A 21,807-nucleotide genomic window follows, 5' to 3' on the forward strand; every position below is an offset into this window, starting at 1 on the left:
ATGCAGTGGTATAGAACACAATACTGTGGAAAATAAGACATTGTGAAAACTGCAATAGATACTATTGTAATGAAGTATGCTTAAACAATCACCATGAAGTTTGTGATACAGCTTATAAATGTAAAGAATGTAAAAGTATTTGTTTGGGATCTAGGGAACATATATGTGGCCTTGAAAAATGTAGAAACAGTCATCTAGAAGTAGAAATTAAAATTCATAAACATTACATACAATACAAAATACAAAAAGATGGTATTTGTGAAATAAAAATTAGTGAATAATATAAAGTCACAGGTTGTCAAAAATGTATTAAAATGGTTGTTATGTTAATGAGGAATTCAAAGAGTATTATGTTTTCCAGTGTTCTGTATGCAATAAAATGCATAAAAGTACATGACGTAATTATACTTATCACGGGTTTGAGTTGTAGTATCACAATTTAGAGTTTCTAAGGTCGCTGGACAAGGAAACATCAAACTTCGATGTTTAGAAGATACAGGTTGCTGGTCTGAAAGGACACATATTACAATACGAGATCACTGGTTAAATGTAGTTAAATGCCATAATGCTATATCAATTATCTGGGCTGATTGCTACAAAATATTAATTTAAAAATACCAAATCCTGATTACAGAAGCAAATACAGTCGGTATTCTATCATTTAAAATAAAACACCAATATTTTTGATGAATTACTTTATCAATTAAATAATTGTAGAGCGTCTGTTAGATTATGCTGGTGCATTCATCTCCGGACTCTGACAGACAGAACAGAAGAATAATAATTATTGAAATGTTTGTCTTTTTAGAAACAAAAATTATCTGAGATACTGTCTCTTAACCTGACACATATACATGAATGGATTCTTTGCAGCTACTCATGCAACGTTCGTATTTCAACAGTCTCTGATATCCGGAGTATCTCCCTGTGCAAGTGAGCAATGCTTTAATACTTTGTGAAATGTGGTTAATTATTTGGATTTTTAGAGTATGATCATCAATCGAAGAGGAAATCAACATTCTGACATAGAAATAACTGGGTAAATATGTAACGTAAAGTACTATAATTACAATTCTTTTTTACACATAAAATAAATGTTGCTTAAATTTATATATATATATATATATATATATATATATATATATATATACTGATGTAATCAATTTCATAATTTTTATTGTCTTAGCAGATTGTCCATCAACACTGTGTTTGCTAAGTGCCCAAATACATATAAAATCGTTTTAAGGTTAGTATTTCTGAAAGTAATTGTTTATTCGACAACATTGTTAAGAGAGTGTTTTCTCATAATTGAGGTTCACTCCATGCTTTACATAAACCCACAGAAACATGCAGAGGAAAATTCACAAACTTATCAAAACATGTACTATTTGTCAAAAGGCAAAGCCTGAGAATCTAGGTTGTGAAGTAGAATTTCATCTGATTAGTCCCAGTAAACCAAAAGAAATTGTAACAACAGGCATATGTGGATCGTATAATAGAAATAGAGGCAATGTCAAGTATGTGCTCACTCTGTATGACCTTTTCTCAAAATATGTGAAACTATATGCGATGAAATGTGCAACAGGCAACACAATCATTAAATGGGTAAGTAGAGATTAAATACCCAGCGGTGGCAAACTTGTTGCCATCCTTTCAGAGAATGCATAAAATGACACAGGTTATAAGCAGAGAAAGTTTTTGAATAGTAATGACATCAAAATTATCGTTATCTTAGGATGTAGCCCTCAATCTGTGTGAAAGGGTATTCAAGGAACTAAATCGTTTTATGCGAATGTATATATCAGGGAAGCATTGCAAGTGAGTGAAGTATATGTCTCTTTTTGAAGACATTTACAATAATTTGCCGATATATGGCTCTAATTATACACCTACAGAAATTATGTTAGATGTAAAGGAAGGTAAGGAATAGTGTGATCATCTTCTGAAGATTCCTGGACAACCAGAATCCTATGACAACAGTATACGAAATGTAATTATTACCCTGGGAAATAACACCAGAAAACACAAATCTGACAAAACTATGAAACAAACCCAGTAATGTACAGTAAACATGCAAGTACTTTTGCGTACTCATTCAAAATCTTGTACATTTAAGTGACATAACGCTAAGTGGGCACTTCTTTATTAAAGTGCATACATCATTGCTCGCATTCCACATGCTGGGTCACAAAATCCTAGAACAAACAAAATAGCTGGATTATACCATCATAGAGATTTATGTAAGTGAACTACCATCAGTCATAGAGAGACAAGCAGGTGAGTGAGTCACAAGCCATGGATGTAGCCACAACGCCATGTTTGCAGATTGAAAATATCCAAAATCGTCTAAGATATTTTATTTCAGGTCATCAGCTAAGAAGAAAGAAGAGATTGCGAAGAAGAAAACTTTATTACGATTTAAATGATGTCTATGTGATAAATGATAAATTAAATTTATTATGCTGCATAATGAAGGTTATGCCAGTCACTCAGAAACTTTCTACGTAACAGTAGTGACAGAAGGCTGAGTGTGTGTGGAGCTGGCACAAACAGAAATCATTCCTGGAAACGAACTACGTTTCAAAACACAGGCTGTAACCAAATACCTTCAGAACATAACGGAAAATGTCAAAGGAAGCGGAAAAATGATGTAGATGAACGAAATCGTGACACAACATAGTAAACCAGATTACAGTCCGCAAACACATCAAGTGCTGTACCTTGTAGCTCGATTCAGAGCAATTTTAAGTATTTAATTCATAGATATGCGCTTGAGCTCATTTTTTGTTGCACAGCTTGTGGTGGCCCTAACCTTTTCTTTCAGGTTTCAATAGTAATTTAAAGAAAGAAACGGTATGATGACATAAAAGAAACATAGAATTGCTGCATAAACAAATGTATAGTATAATGTCTAGAATGACAGAAGCAGTTAGATAGAAAAACTTTTGAAATAACGAAGGAAATCGTGCAAATGATGACAGGAATGTTGTAAGGTACCATAAACTGTGATAAATTCAAACACTGAAGTTCAACATAGTGTACAGTGAAACATGTGTGAGGCTATAGCAAATAGCAAAAACAAATGTAAACGAGTGACTACTAAGAGTCTGAGAAATATTGTGGAATTTGGAGGGTGAAATGTTCTTGGAAACATGATGACAACCCACCTGCCCAGAACATCATCCTAAAACAGGGGTTGATGGAAAAATTCTATAACTCTTCCACAGAGTTCTGCAAAGAATGAGTGTTTTATGGCACTTCTTCCCAAATAAATGGCCATCGTGAAGACTACCAGATGGGTACCGTTGTGTGTGTATGTTGTTCTGCGAAAAAGGAGCATCTTGACAGTAAATTTATAGTTTCTACATACATTTCTTTGTGCTGTAGTGTTATCAAGTAAAATTTGTATGCCAGATTAGATTTGCCTCTGATTCTTGTGGAATACAGACGCACTATTGATTACTGGCTGTAGGTGGACGGTAGAATAGTACATTCTGATATACTTTACTATGTTTTCCGATAGGATGGTCACAGTTGTTTTCTGTTGTCGATGTTACTTTGCTCCACCTACTGTCAGCCTTCTGCACTGTTGACATATTCCTGCACAAATCTAGATAATATTGATGGCAGTGTTTGTCTAGCATTAGCATGATGCGATAATCGTTCATATGTTCCGTATCATATACATCACGAGACAGGCCATGAGACAGATATGACAATGCGTCTACAGTTATGTTGTCTTTTCCTTTATTGTATACTATTTCGAACGAGTACTTCTGGAAGGTCACTGCCCTTCACGGTAATCGTGGATGGACGAGTTTTCATGTCATTAAAAAGGTATAAACACTTGGTATTCAGTGTATAGATTATATTAGATTAGATTTACTTTCATTCCAATTGATCCGTAGTGAGGAGGTCCTCCAGGATTTGCAACATGTCAGAAAAACAACAATACATGACAAATATTTACCACTAAAACAAATAAGCTAATGTACCATATATATATATATATATATATATATATATATATATATATATATATATGTATATGTATATTGGGACTCTTTCGGATTGACAGATACAGTTTCCTTTTTGTTTTACAAGATACCCCTATTCCTTGAGCAATCCATGGCTTCTTTACAGACTTTGCTCTAACCTTGGTAAGTTTTGGGGGAAAACAGTGTTCGAATAAGGTAAGCACTTTACTAGCACATTTTCATTCATGCCATGAGCACTGTGAACATCAGTCCAGTGAATGTCTCTGAGGAGTGTCCTAAAGTAATCAATTTTTGGCTTATTGATTATCCTCTTGAGCTCAGATTTAACAGATTTTATATCCTGTTCAGTATTAACATTTAACAGAAGGAACTGCATGTCATGGTCTGAGAGGCCATTGACTATTGGTTTTGTAATTTAATTTTGTTCATTGGACTTTTTTATAAAGATATTATCAATGGCTGTTTGTGAGCGATTGGCTACCCTAGTGGGGATCTTTACAGTGGGATTTAAGTTGAATGACAGTGTTACTAACTCAAATAAGTTCTTTTTGGGAGAGTCTTTAGGGAAATCTACATTAAAATCACCAGCAACCACTATTTCTTTGTTTTTGGTTTATAAATGGGCCAGTACAGCTTCAAGGTGGTTTACAGACGGATTAAAGTTACCTGCAGGTGCTCGATATACAATTAATATTATGAAGGATTTATTGTGAAATTCTACTTCTGTTGCACATGCTTCCATATGCAGTTCTAGGCAAAATTTATGAATGCCTTTCAAAAATTTAATAGTTAAATTTCTTAAAAGCCCATGTAGCTCCCAAGGTTTCCAACTCTGCGGTTGAATAAGTACTTTCGCACTCAGTTAGATTTCGACTAGCAAAACGAATAATTTTTACTTCTTGGTTGTCCCCAGCTCCTATCATCTGAAAAAGACATGATCCAAGCCCTTGATTGTCGAATGTGTGTTTGTTGGGGTGGCTTCACTCGCCATCTCCACAATATTTACAGCTGGATGTCGTCTGTTCCAGTCACCGTTTTGTTGTCTTGGTGTGTGGTGTCGTGTTTTGATTTGTCGTATTATTCTTGCTTGGTTGGCCATGATTCATTAAATTACTGATTTGGTGTGTAACACTTGTTGGCGGTTCCCAGCGACCTCGTTGGTTATTTAAGTATGAAAAATCACTATGTCTCTAATTGTTTCCATAGTACTTTGGTTGTGGATTATTTTGATACAGTGAGTTTTGCATGTTATGTTGGCTGTAATTATGATTATTTTCACATCGATAGTTGTTGTTATTGTTGCTGGCTTTTCGTTTTTTGTTTGGATGGCCTCCGTCTGAGTGTGTACCATTTTTATTACTGAATGCATTCAGATATGGTTGCATGTTTTGCTGTGCCATGCAGCTGACATTGTTCTGTACCTGTGGATTAGGCTGGCTAACCTACGCTGTTTGCATTTCTGACTGAGGCGTGCGGTAAAATTTATTCCGCTTACTATGCGTATCTACATTAATGATGTCAAGTGAATCTAAGACTGTAAGAAATTGTTCTACATCGTGATCTCGCACTTGTATTAACTTTTCCCTTATGTGGAATGGTAATCGTGTTTTTAATAAACGGATTATGCCATGTGAAGACACTTTATCATGACAGTAATGTCTCATGTTGAAATATTCCTCAAAGTAACGACGAAGGTTACTGTACGTAGCTGTGAACTGAACGGTTATGATTCGAACGCTAATTTTCGAAGCCTTTACTGAACAGAAGCTGACCAGGATTTGCTCATAAAAGCTCGCTCGAATTGTTCATAACATATGCAACGATCGGCAACATTACATGCCCATATGGCTGATTCACCTTGTATGAAACTAATGACAAGTCCTATCGGTTGCCTGACTCTTTATGTATGGGGAAAAGCATTTCCAAAAGGTTTGAGAAAAACAGTTAGATGGACTGTTCTCTTTTCATGGATGAAGACTTGGAATTGCCTGTATTTTAATAAACTTTTATTCTGTAACATTTCTGCTAATGCAGCCGGCCGGTGTGGCCGTGCGGTTCTAGGCGCTTCAGTCTGGAACCGCGTGACCGCTACGGTCGCAGGTTCGAATCCTGCCTCGGGCATGGATGTGTGTGATGTCCTTAGGTTAGTTAGGTTTAAGTAGTTCTCAGTTCTAGGGGACTGATGACCTGAGAAGTTAAGTCCCATAGTGCTCAGAGCCATTTGAACCATTTTTTTGCTAATGTATTTCCTGCACCCTTATTTAAAACATGCTTGTTTCCCATATACATTGGTGACTCTATGTTATTTATATTACTGCTACATGACAGCAATACGTGCTTGTACACTTGTTTTTGCTGAATGGGCTCACAAGAATATCTGTGATTAGCTATGTGACCACTTAACTGTTTGTGTACATGTCTGCCAGTTTGCTGTAGAAAATATACAGTACGTTTATCATTGTAAACAACTTTAAAAATGCTTATCCTTTTCCTCGGGCCAAGTGTGGAAGCCTTTGTTAACTCGAATAAATTGATTGTTGATTTCTAATTCCAAACAGACTTTCAAAGTGTTTGCTAAGGTATCTACCTTGGTAATTAGTTCAGAAACACGTGTTTACAGAAGTGTTCGCCTCAGCAACATGTACTACTTGTGTATTTTGTGTATCATGATTAGAACACAACTTCTCATCAGATAGAAGTAACTTCTGCTGATCCTCGTATTTCTTATTCTGATTGAACAAAGTTTCGATTTTAGTAGTTGACCCTGTTGCTCACAAAGTATGTTAATCTGGGTGTGTAAACCCATAACTTGATCAGTGAGTAGAGTATTTATTTCGCCAACTTTGGTGTTTAGTATAGTGTTACTGTGTGACTATGTCTGCTTTGATCTCATCATGTCCGGATTTTAAGGTAGTGAGATCAGTTTGTATGTTATTCAACTTAGTTTGGATTGTGCCCAGTTTGCCCAGTTTGCTTGATATGATTTGCAATGGTCAGTGACTTTTGACAGCCGCACGGGCTGTACCAGAGCCAATGGATCTAACAATAATACATTCGGACCCCATCAGAGCCTCTGACATTGCTTAATTCACCCTACTAAACATACTTGCTATCAGATTTTCGTTATTGTCTACGTTTTGTGTAGTTACTGTGATACTCTGTAACACACATCGGTCATTTCCATTATGTACAAGACTGTCCGTGTTAGAATCTGCGTTTTCAGTATTATGCTCCATTTTTGCTGATTGTCTGCTGTAATAGTTTTGGTTTTACAGCTATCCTTCATTTATACCTCCATCCTCATACTTCTCTCGTACATTTTCCTCATTCAAAGTACTCCCACCACCTACTGAGGATCTTCTCAAGGTCGTGTAATGCTACACCTAATTCAGCCTTTATCTGCCTCATTGATGTTATGTCCTTGGTCGCCTTATCTGTTGCTCTAGCAATCCGTAGGAGTTGCCTGCCGTCCTGTCTTCTTTCCAGCTCTTCGTACGCCTCTTCCATTGCCTCAGGTCTTTTTGCCATCTTTTTTGCAGTCTTGTAGACTTCTCTTTCCTCCTGTCTTCCTGTTAAGTTCCATTGTTTTTTGTCTCTTTCTTCACTTTTATCGCTTTCTGAACCTCCTCATACAACCACCATGCCTCCTTATCTTCTGGTGGTCCCTTTCCTGTTGCTACACCCAGCACGTCTTTTTCAGCTTTTGTAATTACATTGCTATTATAACGCCACCACCCCTGTACATTCCATGGTAATTTAACTACCCTTAATACTGTTTCCTTGAATTTTTCTCACAACACCTCTTCTTTCAGTTTCCACCTCTTTATTCGTTGTTCTCCTCACTTGATACATTTATGTCTTTTCCCCACTACCATTTCATAAGCGCCCTCTACGAGTATGTGTTGTGCAGCCACGCTTTCACTGTATATAAACTTGGTATTCTTTATTTCCTTTATGTATTTCCTTCTGGACAACAAGTAGTCTAACTGATTTTTATGGTCTCCGCTCCTGTACGTTATAAGTTGTTCTCTTCTGTGATTGAAGTAGGTATTGGCGATCATAAGGTCAAAAGATGCAGCGTATTCGGCAATCTTGTGCCCTGCTGCATTTCTTTCTCCATAACTCCATCCACTATGAATTCTGTCTTTCCCACGTCTCCTCTCACCAACATGTCCATTTAAATCTCGCCCAATTATCACCCTTTCATTGTCTGGTATTTCCATTGTTACTCCATCTAGGGTTTTCCAAAATTCGTCCTTCTCTTCCTCCGAACACCCTGTCTGGGGTGCATACACACTTAGAACTGTGATGACGTCTCCTCCGATTGTAATTTTTACATGCATGATTCTGTCATTGATTCTGTCCACTCCACAGGTTTCCTATTTTAGATCTTTATCCACAATAATCCCTACTCCGTTTTTGGACTCTTTGTCTGCACTGCTATAGAACAACTTGTATCCTTCTGTCAATAGTTTGGCTCTGTCACCCTTCCACCTGATCTCTTGTAAGCACTGAATATTTGCCTTCCTTCTTTGTACCATGTCTACAATCTCTTGACTCTTTCTCATCAGTGTCCCAATGTGCAAAGTTCTGACTCTGAATTTGCACTTCATTCCTTCTCTCGCACCCTCTTCTTTTGTTGGATTCATCATCACAAAACGTCTCCCCCGGAGATCCAATTGGGAGACTATTACTCTGGAACAGTTACTCTGTGAAGTATCCATCATATATTTCTAATAATGTATTATGTCAATGCCTAATTAACAAATGTTAAAGCAAATTTAGAGGCTATTATATGAAAGGTAAAACAGATCTCTATGGAGAAACCACATTTGGTAAAGATGACCTGTTGAGTTACAAAGAGGTTCTGTTTTCGTTGCACTTGTCTGCAACTCAACGGGTCTGTAAGTAGTGATCTATCCTTTCCATATATTGTTGATATTCCAACCTGGAATTTCCATTGTTTGAAAAACTGCATTAATTTTTCCTAAAGAAACCAATTATTTTTTATGCACGAGCAGACTTGATCTTCTTGTAACTTGCTTTTGTTTTCACCGACAATGTAGGAAGAAGTAATGTTGCCAAATCTAATCCTATGTAAATTTGTGAACTAATAATATTATCCTTCTTAAATATCAAGTGTCTGCCACTCCTGTAGATAACTTTTTGATGTCACAGTACTGAATTTGTTAATGAATTTATATTTTACACATGGATGTGATGGGAAATTGCGCTCACAGAGTTGGAAGGCAAACCCACCAACTGCTTGTAGCATCACGTCATTTAAGTATTTTACTGTATGCAAATTGAACCCGCAAATCTGATTTAACAAAGTCCGATCGAACATTCATTACCACTTTTTATATGGAAGTCGCAGTGGTATTTTACGGCAACGAGCCTTCAAGCAATTATGAAGCTCGGTAGCCACCAAGGCGTGATACATTGAAGGAATATAAACGGTGATTAGTGATGCCATACCTAGCTTGGACCTCATTGGGACACTGTGAGATGAGGGTATAGAATGAAGAAAAAAATTTACTTAATATGACTACTTTCCAGTTAGAACACAATTACATGGAACTTGCTGTGGCAGAAATAGTTGGTACACCATATTTTTCGGAAGATTTCATTTTATTCAACAAGTCTTTTTCCCATTTTTCGTATTTATAAAACTCCATGTAACTCAGCTTGTAGTTAAATTGACACTCCAAGATTGATTCCTCAGTCCTTGGCAGTGGTCGATTTCTTTCATCTGTCCACTGGGCCGACATCAGCGAAAATACTTTTTCCACAGTGGCGTTGTGTACAGGAATAGAAAACAAATACTCACATAATTTTAGCAGTTGGCATTTCCGATCAGGATTTTCGGTTTCCTTAAGAAAGTAAATCCCCCTTTATTCTACAGAGTGTTTAGACTTCCACTCTTCCAAGTCACTCTTAGTTTCTAAAAAGCTTTTCAGGTACATAATATTCCTGAAAACAGTTGTCGATTGAAATCTTCACACCTTTTTAGTCAGGAACATAATAGTGTTTTCAATTATCACCCAATCTGGGTTTTCAGGTAGCACCATCCAATCAAATATTTGATATTTATTAAAATAAATAGCCAATTTCTGTAAGCCATCAAATGCTATGGTGTAAAAAGCCATTGTTTCTTCTTCAGATTGCGAAATCAAATTAATTATCCTTCGATTAGGATTCTCATTCTTTACTTTGTTCAGATTCATCTTGGTTTGCATGCTAATAAAACTGGCAGTCTTCCTTTCATTCACACATCTCTGATTGTCGATTAATATATTTCTTATTTAAATTATTGAGACTTTATTCTTCCTCATGCTTTTTATATTTTTTCAAACAGAACCAAGTTTTACTGCGGAAACATGAAGTAATTTTCATTGATCAGACTACAAAAAAAATTGAAATTATTTTCAGTGGCCTGTCTTCGGCGTCAAAAAATTGATTTAAGGGAATCCGAAGTTTAAGAATTCTCTCAACAGTGGGCAGTAAGGACAGCCATCTTGTTTTCGAGTGAAACAGAAGAGTCTGATGAGTGACATCAACGTATAAGCAAAGCTCTTTCAGGTTCTCTGTCCTTACCGTGTATATTGAAAAATAATTAAATATTTTTATGATGATAATTTCAATGTCGTTAGTTGAGATTTTATCAGCACTTAACATGGTATTTTGGAGAATATGAGCAGGGCATCGAATTCCTTCTACATTTTTCCCTAGTCCTCCTTTAACTTGGTGAGACACATTCCGCTGGCCACGTCAATGAAGCCCTCCAAAGTTGCTATTGATACTCCCTGCACAAAGACCGATTAACTTAGCTAATCTAATTTGCAGTTATGTTACAGTCTCTAGACAAAACTTTGCAGTTGTCTCGATGTTTTGTTGTTCATGGAATCAAACTTCAACAGCTTCTGTTGGATTCCGTCAGATCCAGTAAAGTATTGAACAACTAAGGGAAACATCTTTCCAGCCTTGTGGTTCGATGTGCCTGTGACTATGCAGTAAAATGAAGCTCCTTCCAATTGTTTTAAGCATTTGGTGCGAGAATATTTTTGACAATCGCTGCAGTTTTGGCCCTGGCTGTAGACTGCTCTGAGGCGACATCAGACTCAAAACACATAGCAGCATTCACTTTTATGTACCGTCAAGAGAACTTAAGGATTGGTGATGCTTGACAGCTCTATAAGCTATTGTTAGTTCTGCAGCAGCAACGAGCTATTCTTCCTGGGTACCTTCATTAATTACGAATCTAGAAATACGAGGGCAGTTCAATAAGTAATGCAACACATTTTTTTTTCTGAAACAGGGGTTGTTTTATTCAGCATTGAAATACACCAGGTTATTCACCAATCTTTTAGCTACACAACACTATTTTTCAACGTAATCTCCATTCAATGCTACAGCCTTACGCCACCTTGAAATGAGGGCCTGTATGCCTGCACAGTACCATTCCACTAGTCGAAGTCGGAGCCAACGTCGTACTGCATCAATAACTTCTTCATCATCCGCGTAGTGCCTCCCACGGATTGCGTCCTTCATTGGGCTAAACATATGGAAATCCGACGGTGCGAGATCGGGGCTGTAGGGTGCATGAGGAAGAACATTCCACTGAAGTTTTGTGAGCTCCTGTCGATTTGTGTGAGGTCTTGCGTTGTCATGAAGAAGGAGAAGTTCGTTCAGTGAGGAAGAACAGTCCACTGAAGTTTTGTTAGCTCCTGTCGACTTGTGTGAGGTCTTGTGTTGTCCTGAAGAAGGAGAAGTTTGTTCAGATTTTTGTGCCTACGAACACGCTGAAGTCGTTTCTTCAATTTCTGAAGAGTAGCACAATACACTTCAGAGTTGATCGTTTGACCATGGGGAAGGACATCGAACAGAATAACCCCTTCAGCGTCCCAGAAGACTGTAACCATGACTTTACCGGGTGAGGGTATGGCTTTAAACTTTTTCTTGGTAGGGGAGTGGGTGTGGCGCCACTCCATTGATTGCCGTTTTGTTTCAGGTTCGAAGTGATGAATCCATGTTTCATCGCCTGTAACAATCTTTGACAAGAAATTGTCACCCTCAGCCACATGACGAGCAAGCAATTCCGCACAGATGGTTCTCCTTTGCTCTTTATCGTGTTTGGTTAGACAACGAGGGACCCAGCGGGATCAAACCTTTGAATATCCCAACTGGTGAACAATTGTGACAGCACTACCAACAGAGATGTCAAGTTGAGCACTGAGTTGTTTGATGGTGATCCATTGATCATCTCAAACGAGTGTGTTCGCACGCTCCGCCATTGCAGGAGTCACAGCTGTGCACAGCCGGCCCGCACTCGGGAGATCAGACAGTCTTGCTTGACCTTGCGGCGATGATGACACACGCTTGCCCAACGACTCACCGTGCTTTTGTCCACTGCCAGATCACCGTAGACTTTCTGCAAGAGCCTATGAATATCTGAGATGCCCTGGTTTTCCGCCAAAAGAAACTCGATCACTGCCCGTTGTTTGCAACGCACATCCGTTACAGACGCCATTTTAACAGCTCCATACAGCGCTGCCACCTGTCGGAAGTCAATGAAACTATACGAGACGAAGCGGGAACGTTTGAAAATATTCCACAAGAAATTTCCGGTTTTTTCAACCAAAATTAGAAGGAACATACAGAAAATTTTGTTGGGGAGGCTAACCAAAGACTGCGTTTTATTGGCAGGACACTTACAAAATGTAACAGATCTACTAAGCAGACTGCCTACACTACGTGTCCGCCCTTTTTTAGAATACTGCTGTGCGGTGTGGGATCCTTACAAGATAGGACTGACAGAGTACATTGAAAAAGTTCACAGATGGGCAGCACGTTTTATATTAAACCGAAATATAGGAGAGAGTGTCACTGAAATGATACAGGAATTGGGCTGAACATCATTTAAGGAAAGGTGTTTTTCGTTACAACGGCATCTTCTCACGAAACTCCGATCGCCAGCTTTCTCCCCTGAGTACGAAAATATTTTGTTGACACTGACCTACATAGGGAGAAACGATCATCATGATAAAATAAGGGCAATCAGAGCTCGTACGGAAAGATACAGGTGTTCGTTCTTTCCGCGCGCTATGCGAGATTGGAATAATAGAGAATTGTGTAGGTGGTTCGATGAACTCTCTGCCACGCACTTAAATGTGATTTGCGGAGTATTCATGTAGATGTAGAACTATTGCCTGTTTTAACTGTTCTGAAAATGTCCCTGATGTGAATGATGCATTTATTATATCTGTGAAGAGGCCTTGTATAATCTCTATGCATCGTTTCAGTCATGGAGGTAAAAATAAGAGGAGTTGTCATGACGTCACAAACTTGAAGCCGACCCAAGTCAAGATCCGCCATGTAGCTACCCCAAAACATTCGCTTCTGGTAGTTTGATTTCGTGTAGCCGTGAAGTGTTTTGATAAAAAACAAAACATTCGCTTCTGGTAGTTTGATTTCGTGTAGCCGTGAAGTGTTTTGATAAAAAATGCCGGCTTGCGTCGCTTACTGGTGTACTAATCGTTCTGATTGTAGTCTAAACAAATCACATTTCATCCCTAAGTGGACTTATTTAATCGCTATTTTCTTATATATACTTGAAATTCTGATGCACTGTAAAGTAATACAGTATGGTTTTATTTCTGTGATTTGACTTTAGATTTCCTATCAGTCCAATGCGAAGAACTCTCTGGAGGTGAGCAATACACTTGGTTTTCATTGTTTGGTTATTCCCAAGTAACTGAAAAGTCGTGGCAAGAAATATCCTGGAAATGTAGACTAATGTTTTAAAATGCGATAATTTAATATAAAAGTAGCGTAACTTCATGTAGTTAATTAAATCGTCAGTAAAATCTGTGGAACACATGTTACAGTGGTTAAATTATGAGTACTTAAAGGTTTACATATTTGTTAAAACAAAGTTCCCTATCGATATCCAGGCTATTTAGATCATTATATTAATCACTGTGTTGTCGTGTTAACCTGTAAATTGCTGTTATTTGCCACACTGAATGTCACTTGGTAGGTACAATTTAAAAACAAAGTAGATGTGTAAACTACGATGGGCCTGACAATCTTAAATTCCGTTCTTTTCCTTCGTAATTTAACGAACCTTTCACTTTGCTGACATGACAGCTGGCTTGTTTATATCGTCCCTGCATACATCTATGGGACACCAAAGGAAATAAGGCAAGTTTCTTGCAAACCTGAACATTTAAAATCTGCATTTGACTTGAAAATGCAACGAATACAAGTCGGTGCCTGTAAACTATCAATCATTGCTTTGGAGTTCTGGCTTTATCAATTATCGACACACACACAATGAAAGTGAATAGAAATGGATTATGAAAGCACGCTTTTCACAGCACATACTTCTCTTCTCGGTTATTCGTTGTATAAACAAAAAGGAATTACAGTACTGAGGCCAGAAGCTTCATATTTTGGTGTCGTATTACTGCATCGAATATGCATTTAAGACCAGAAAAACGATTGAAGTTGCGTTCCTTATGCTATGTTGTTCACTAAAACAGTGTAACATTTACTATATAAAATAAATATCACGTGCACACGACAGAAACAACGATCACGAAAGAATTGTAAACACTCGTCTGCTAGTTTTGGGGGAACCAAGATGGCGGCAGGCCCCGCCCACTGGCTTCAAAACAACGTGCAGCGTAAGTCTGTAGCGCCATCTCCCCTTATTCTAACTCCATGGTTTCAGTACACATATTGGTACTTCATCTATGTCTACTGACTTTTTATTTTTTAGTATTTGAACAGTTTTATTGACTTCATTCTCTGTGGTTGAAAGTATTGTATTTATTGCAACATTATTTACAGGTGTTATATTACTTTTGGGGAATTTTTGCTGTAACATCTCTGTAATATCAGAAAAATGCTCTTTTACATAGTTTGCTAAGTGTTGTGGATCATTTATTACCTTATACTCCTCCCTTAACAGTACGTTATTCTGCGTTTTTTTGCCTCTGCCTGTTTCCGTTTTTTATAACATCCCAGACTGCTTTGCTTTTATTCTCTGCATTATATATTATTTTGTCATTAAATGACCTTTTGCAGCAATCAGCACCTTCCTATAGATCTTTTTGTAATCATGATATAAATTTAATAATTCTGGATCATTGCGACTCTTCTTCATGGAACTGAGGTACTTTAGTGTATGGCAGCACTTCCTAATACATGCTGTTATCCATCTGTTTTTGTGAGATGTTGATACAGACATGCACACTTTTAGAAATTCCTTTTCTAAGTTTAATTTACATAATGTGGAGAATTTCATATTCACATGAATTTGCATGATTTTTAAACATGAAATTATTCTCAAACGATTGCAAGAAAGCTATTCGGTAAAAATATTTGACTCTTCCGCATTTTATTGTCTCGCATCGCAGTATGATGATGAAGTGGTTATCTCAACGATATTTCGAAGTAACGCACTGTTCATTGTTTTTCGAAGAATTTGCAGAGAAAATTACATGTGATTTGGGGCTGCTGATGCGAGGGAAGCAGAAATGGGAGCTCCCCTGCACTGTCATCGTTTTTAGAAATGTGTCCCCAAACACCTGCTTACATCTCTCAAAATTTTCAGTAGTCATCGGCAGGGAATTCCTGGATCCCATTCCATATTCTATTTTTGAGGTGCCAAGAAGATTGCGTGTGTTTCCTTCTTGTAGAAACTCACGAATACAATCTCATGTACAATTTCAGTGTCGTAAAAGAATATATCTGAATATGTTAATGCACATCCACATTGAGTTTTTTTTGGTGGGTTTTAGGGCGCAGCACATCTAAGGTCATAAGCGCCCAGTAGAGGACCATAGAATGCTGTGACTGCGAGGGTAAAAAACCGTTGCAAGGTCCAATAGAAGAAGGAAGGAAAAAAAACGAAAACATCAAGACGTTATGGAAGAGTATCTAAAAGACATCGACAAGACACCGGAGTCACCAGGTAGAAATCAAATCTCTTTTTGTCATATGACTGCTTTTTAAAAAAACTGAAAACATGAGCCACAGCTCGCACGTCATCCGCTAAAATGTCCGGCAAAGCGGGCGGCAGCCCGACCCTGAGACGTAAGTGGCTAAAATAAGGGCAGAGGATCAGAAAATGTCTGACTGTTAATGGCTGGCTACAGAAACGACAGCTGGATGCAGGGTCGCCACTTAACAAATGGCAGTGACTAAAGCGGCAGTGCCCTATTCACAACCGAGCTAACATTACTTCCTCATGGCGAGACAGCCAGGAGGAAGTTGACCAGGCTGTTGGGAGAGGTTTGACATCTCTGAGTTTGTTCCAATGAAGGGAGCACCAATGGTCATGCCAAAGTGACGTGATATGCCGATAGAGAAAAGTATAAGTATCTTGTGAGGGAACAGAGTAAGAGGTGGGCCGACTGAGATGGACTGCAGCCTTGGCTTCAGCAGCATTCCCAGGCACACAAACATGGCCAGGAACAAATGGAGGCAGTCCTGGATCCGTCGAATTATGGGTTGGACTGGATCACGATCATCTAGACTCTGGAGGGCACCGAGGGAGTCAGAGCAGATCACACAGCGAGTGAGCTGGTGCCTCCGGACATATTGAACAGCCCGATAGAGGGCAAAATGCTCTGCTGTAAAAATTGTGCACTGGTCGAGATGCTGGCATTGAAACTTATCAGCCCTGATGACAAAAGGACAGCCAACACCTTGGGCGGACTTGGAACTATCAGTGTACAAAAATATGCTATCGGCAAGTTGTGAGCGAAGTTCGAGAAATTTGCAGCAATAGGTCGGCGCGGGAGTCAAATACTTTGGGAATGAGCTGAGTTCAAAACGAACACAAACTTGTGTCTGAAGCCAAGGTGGTGAAGGGCTCTCCCGCACTTGGATAGTGGCGGGAAGTGTGAACTACAGCTGCTGAAGCAGGTGACGAAAGTGGTCGCCGGAAGTCCGCAGAGAAGAAATGCATATCTCGTACTGGCAGTCAAGAATGTCATCAAAAAAAGGGTTGAAGGCTGGGTGGCCTTGCATGGAAGAAAGCCGACACACATACCTACTGAGTAGGATGTCTGGTCGATATGACAGTGGTAGTTCACTGGCTTCTGCGTAGAGACTCTCAACAGAGCTAGTACGGAAGGCACCAGTGGTGAGACGGATCTACAAATGATGTATTGTATTTAGATGGCGTACGAGAGACGGCTGTGCAGAGGAGTAGACAATGCATCCATAATCCCACTTGGAGTGGACAAGAGATCAATAGAGGCGGAGGAGGACAGTCTGGTCAACTCCCCAAGAGGTACCACTCAATATACAAAGGACATTTAGGGACAGGGTGCAGCATGCACCCAGGTAGGACACGTAGGGAGATCTACTGAGTTTCCTATCGAACGTAAGATGTAAGAACTTCATTGCATCCACAAAAGGGAGAGCATTTTGGCCCAGTCGCAAGGATGGTGGAAGGAACGCCTTGTACCGCCAGAAATTGACGCGAACGGATTTGGTAGCAGAAAAGCGGAAACCACTTGTGACACTCCACGAATAGAGACAGTCCAGACAATGCTGAAGACAGCGTTGCAGGAGACACATCCGCTGGGAGCTGCAATAAATAGCAAAGTCGTCAACAAAAAGAGAACCGGAAATGCCAGCTGGAGGGCAGTCCATAATGAGGTTGATGGCTATGGCGAAGAGGACAACACTCAATATGGAGACCTGAGCCACTCCGTTCTCCTGTGAAAGGGTGTGGGATAAGGAGAAACCCGTACATTCCCGGAAAACACAGTCTGTTAAAAATTCCCAGATGAAAGTGGGAAGACGACCGTGAAGGCCCCATGTGTGCATAGTACATAGAATGCCTATCCGCCAACAGGTATCATAGGCTTTCTCCAAATCAAAGAAAACGGCCACAGTTTGTCGCTTCTGCAGAAAATTATTCGTGATGAACGTCGACAGGGTGACAAGATGATCAACTGCCGAGCAGCGCTTTCGGAACCCACACTGAGCGTTAGTGAGAAGATGGTGTGACTCCAGCCAACACACCAATCGACCATTGATCAAATGTTCCATCACCTAACAAATGCTGCTGGTACGGGAAATTGGACGATAGCTGGAAGGAAGAGATTTATCTTTACCAGGCTTAAGTAGGGGAACAATAATAGCTTCACACCAAAGTGTGGGAAATACACCGTCAGTCCAAATAAGGTTGTAGGTATCGAGGAGAAAGCATTTTCCCACAGGAGGAAGATTCTGCAGCATGAGGATGTGGATTGTATCGAGCCAAGGAGCAGAAGACCTGGATGAGGGGGGGGGGGGGGGGGGAGCACTTTCGAGCTCCCTCATAGTAAAAGGAGTATTGTAGCATTCTCGATTCAAAGAGAGAAAAGAGATTGCATGAGCCTCCTCCACCTGTTTTCGATGAAGGAAGGCAGGGTGGTAATGGGTGGAGCTTGAAACCTCCGCAAAGCACTGGCCCAAAGCGTTGGAAACATCTATAGGGTCAACTATGACGTTTCCCGCCGCAGTCAGACCAGGGATCAGGGAGTGAGTGGTAGTCACAGAAAGCCGGTGCAGGCCATCCCAAACGAGAGAGAAAACTGTTGAACGAGATGGTGAAGGAAACCCAGCATGATTTCTTGTTTTGCTTAACAGTGCGGCAGCACTGCGCATGTAGTTGCTTGTAGCAGATGCAGTTCGTTAATGTAGTATGACGGTGAAAGACGTGAAGCGCACGTCATCGGGCACGAATCGCATTACCGCACTCCACAGTCCACCAAGGGACCAGGACCCGACAGGGGAAGTAGTAGTATGAGGGATAGAAGTTTTGGCAGCCGAGAGAATAACGTACACGAGGTGCTTGACCTGATCATCACAGCTGGGAAGCGGCCGTTCGTCAAAGACTGCCTAGGAGGAATATAGCCTCCAGTCAGCAAGAGAGAATTTCCAATGAGCAGGCCGCTGTGGTGGGGTATGACTGTACAGGCGAGTCAAACAAGGGAAGTGGTCACTCGAGGAAGTATCAGAAAGAGCACACCACTCGAGACGTCGAGCGAGCTGGGCAGAGCAGATCGAGAGGGCTATGTGGGAATATGTGTGCGTAGAATAAGAGAGAAACGTAGCATCGCTAGTGTTAAGGCACACAAGATTAAGATGATTAAGAAGATGTGCCGAAAGACAACTTCTCGGGCAGGCGACAGTCAAGCCCCAAAGAGATGATGGGCGTTGGTGTCACCGATGAGCAGAAAGGGGGGAGGAAGCAGAGCAACAAGCTGCATCAGGTCTGCCCTAGTGACAGCAGAAGACGAAGCGATATAAATGGTGCAGAGGAAGAAGGTAAATTCGGGAAGGAAAACACAGGCAGCAACTGTTTGCAGGTGGGTGTGCAAGGGGATAGACCAATGACAAACATCATCTCTCGTAGAAGCAGCATGCCCCCCCCCCCTGCCATAAGCAGGAATCCCCCCCTAAGGGGAAGGTCCATCCGGAGGGAAGTAAAATGGGAGAGAGCAAAATGGTCTTGAAGACGTAGCTTGGTTTCTTGGAGACAGACGTAACACAGTGCTGTAGCTTCCAGGTGAAGGGACATTCTGTTTACGGCTCGCCAACAGTTTCTGGGCAACAGGGTAATGTACCTTCTCCTTCACCCATATCTCCTGAACAGCCTGCTCGTCTTGATAGATGGGACAAGAACGAGAAGAAGCAGCATGTTCTCCATGACACTAATGCAGCGGTGGAAGGAGGTGGACAGGCGCCCTCGTGTGCATCCCTGCTACGAGTGACACATTTTGCCGCATTTTTACATGATGTGCTGATATGATTGAACTGGTGGCAGTTATAACACCTCAACAGATTGGGAATGTAAGGGTGCACAGAGGTGACTTCATAGCCTGCCTTGATCTTGGTAGGAAGCTTTAACCGATCGTAAGTCAGGAATAATGTGCGAGTGGGTACCAAATCGGCAGCTTCCTTCTTCATAACTCTATGAACAGCAGTAACGCTCTGATCCGATAGATAATTAGTTATTTCGACCTCCGTCACCCCATCCACCAGCCGGGTGTAGATAACACCACGGGGCGAATTAAGTGTCCTGTGTGCCTCCACTTTTATGATATTCGTGAAGGGTTTGGACCTTGAGTAGTTTCTGAGCCTGGAGAACACTATCAATTTCCAAAAGCAGTGTTCCATTGTGGAGACAAGAGCATGACTTCACAGGGCCGGAGATGCCATCCACACCTTTCTGAATAACAAAGGGGTTTACAGAAGCAAAAGTCTGGTTTTTGTCTAAACATAAGACTACTAGATATTGGAGCGCAACAGGAAGAGACATTGAGGCAGGAGCCTCATTCCACTTTCTTTTTGTCCACACCTTAGGTCATACCTCCTGAATGACAGACGGAGGGACCAATCGGCAGAGGAGGAACGTAACAGCTCAGGCAATCACCCCTCCCTGGGCCTGGCCGGTACCAGGGGGTACATGTAGCCCCTACATGCCAACCTGGGGCTGGGAATTACCCGTTTCCCAGTCTCTTGCTATGCGTCGAACGTGTGGGTGGCCGTCAGACACACACAGGGAGAAGGAGAGGGGGAAAAAAAAAAAAAAAAAAAAAAAAAAAAAAAAAAAAAAAAGGAAAGGAGGAAGGGAAGGATGGCCTCAAACGCCACAGCGGAGGAAAAAGAGAGCAGAACAAGGAAAGAAAGGTACAAGGAAAGAGCAGAACAGGGAAAGAGTAGAACAGGGAAAGAGGAAACGGAAGGGCAGTGCAGGGGAAGGGCAGTGCAGGGGAAGGGGCAGCGCAGGGGAGGAACAGCGCAGGGAAAGAGCAGCGAAAGGGAGGGGGCGGCGCAGGGAGGGGGCGGCGCAGGGAGGGGGCGGCGCAGGGAGGGGGCGGCGCAGGGAGGGGGCGGCGCAGGGAGGGGGCGGCGCAGGGAGGGGGCGGCGCAGGGAGGGGGCGGCGCAGGGAGGGGGCGGCGCAGGGAGGGGGCGGCGCAGGGAGGGGGCGGCGCGGGGACCGGGCGGCGCGGGGACCGGGCGGCGCGGGGACCGGGCGGCGCGGGGACCGGGCGGCGCGGGGACCGGGCGGCGCGGGGACCGGGCGGCGCGGGGACCGGGCGGCGCGGGGACCGGGCGGCGCGGGGACCGGGCGGCGCGGGGACCGGGCGGCGCGGGGACCGGGCGGCGCGGGGACCGGGCGGCGCGGGGACCGGGCGGCGCGGGGACCGGGCGGCGCGGGGACCGGGCGGCGCGGGGACCGGGCGGCGCGGGGACCGGGCGGCGCGGGGACCGGGCGGCGCGGGGACCGGGCGGCGCGGGGACGGGGCGGCGCGGGGACGGGGCGGCGCGGGGACGGGGCGGCGCGGGGACGGGGCGGCGCGGGGACGGGGCGGCGCGGGGATGGGGCGGCGCGGGGATGGGGCGGCGCGGGGATGGGGCGGCGCGGGGATGGGGCGGCGCGGGGATGGGGCGGCGCCGGGATGGGGCGGCACCGGGATGGGGCGACGCAGGGATGGGGCGGCGCAGGGATGGGGCGGCGCAGGGATGGGGCGGCGCAGGGATGGGGCGGCGCAGGGATGGGGCGGCGCAGGGATGGGGCGGCGCAGGGATGGGGCGGCGCAGGGATGGGGCGGCGCAGGGATGGGGCGGCGCAGGGATGGGGCGGCGCAGGGATGGGGCAGTGCAGGGATGGGGCAGTGCAGGGATGGGGCAGTGCAGGGAAGGAGCAGTGCAGGGAAGGAGCAGTGCAGGGAAGGAGCAGTGCAGGGAAGGAGCAGTGCAGGGAAAGAGCGATACAGGGAAAGGACAGTATAG

The 21,807-nt window shown here is 42.4% G+C and overlaps 1 protein-coding gene across 1 annotated transcript; it reads left to right on the forward strand.

Annotated features, from left to right (window-relative positions):
• Positions 1-989: 989 nt before the first annotated feature.
• Positions 990-21,807, forward strand: LOC126413154 (uncharacterized). Its single transcript, XM_050083049.1, has 2 exons — positions 990-1,039; positions 20,880-21,807. The coding sequence occupies exons 1-2, from the start codon at positions 990-992 to the stop codon at positions 21,805-21,807; spliced, it is 978 nt and encodes a 325-aa protein (XP_049939006.1).

This window comes from Schistocerca serialis, chromosome 7 (genome assembly GCF_023864345.2).
Source record: "Schistocerca serialis cubense isolate TAMUIC-IGC-003099 chromosome 7, iqSchSeri2.2, whole genome shotgun sequence".
Lineage (NCBI taxonomy): Eukaryota > Metazoa > Arthropoda > Insecta > Orthoptera > Acrididae > Schistocerca > Schistocerca serialis.

What these genes read in the sequence shown, in the direction of transcription:
- LOC126413154 (XM_050083049.1), top strand. Translation starts at nt 990, where the DNA reads ATGATCATCAATCGAAGAGGAAATCAACATTCTGACATAGAAATAACT. An exon ending in TCTGACATAGAAATAACTGG is followed by an intron (nt 1,040 to 20,879) that starts GTAAATATGTAA and finishes GGGGCGGCGCAG; the next exon opens with GGAGGGGGCGGCGCAGGGAG.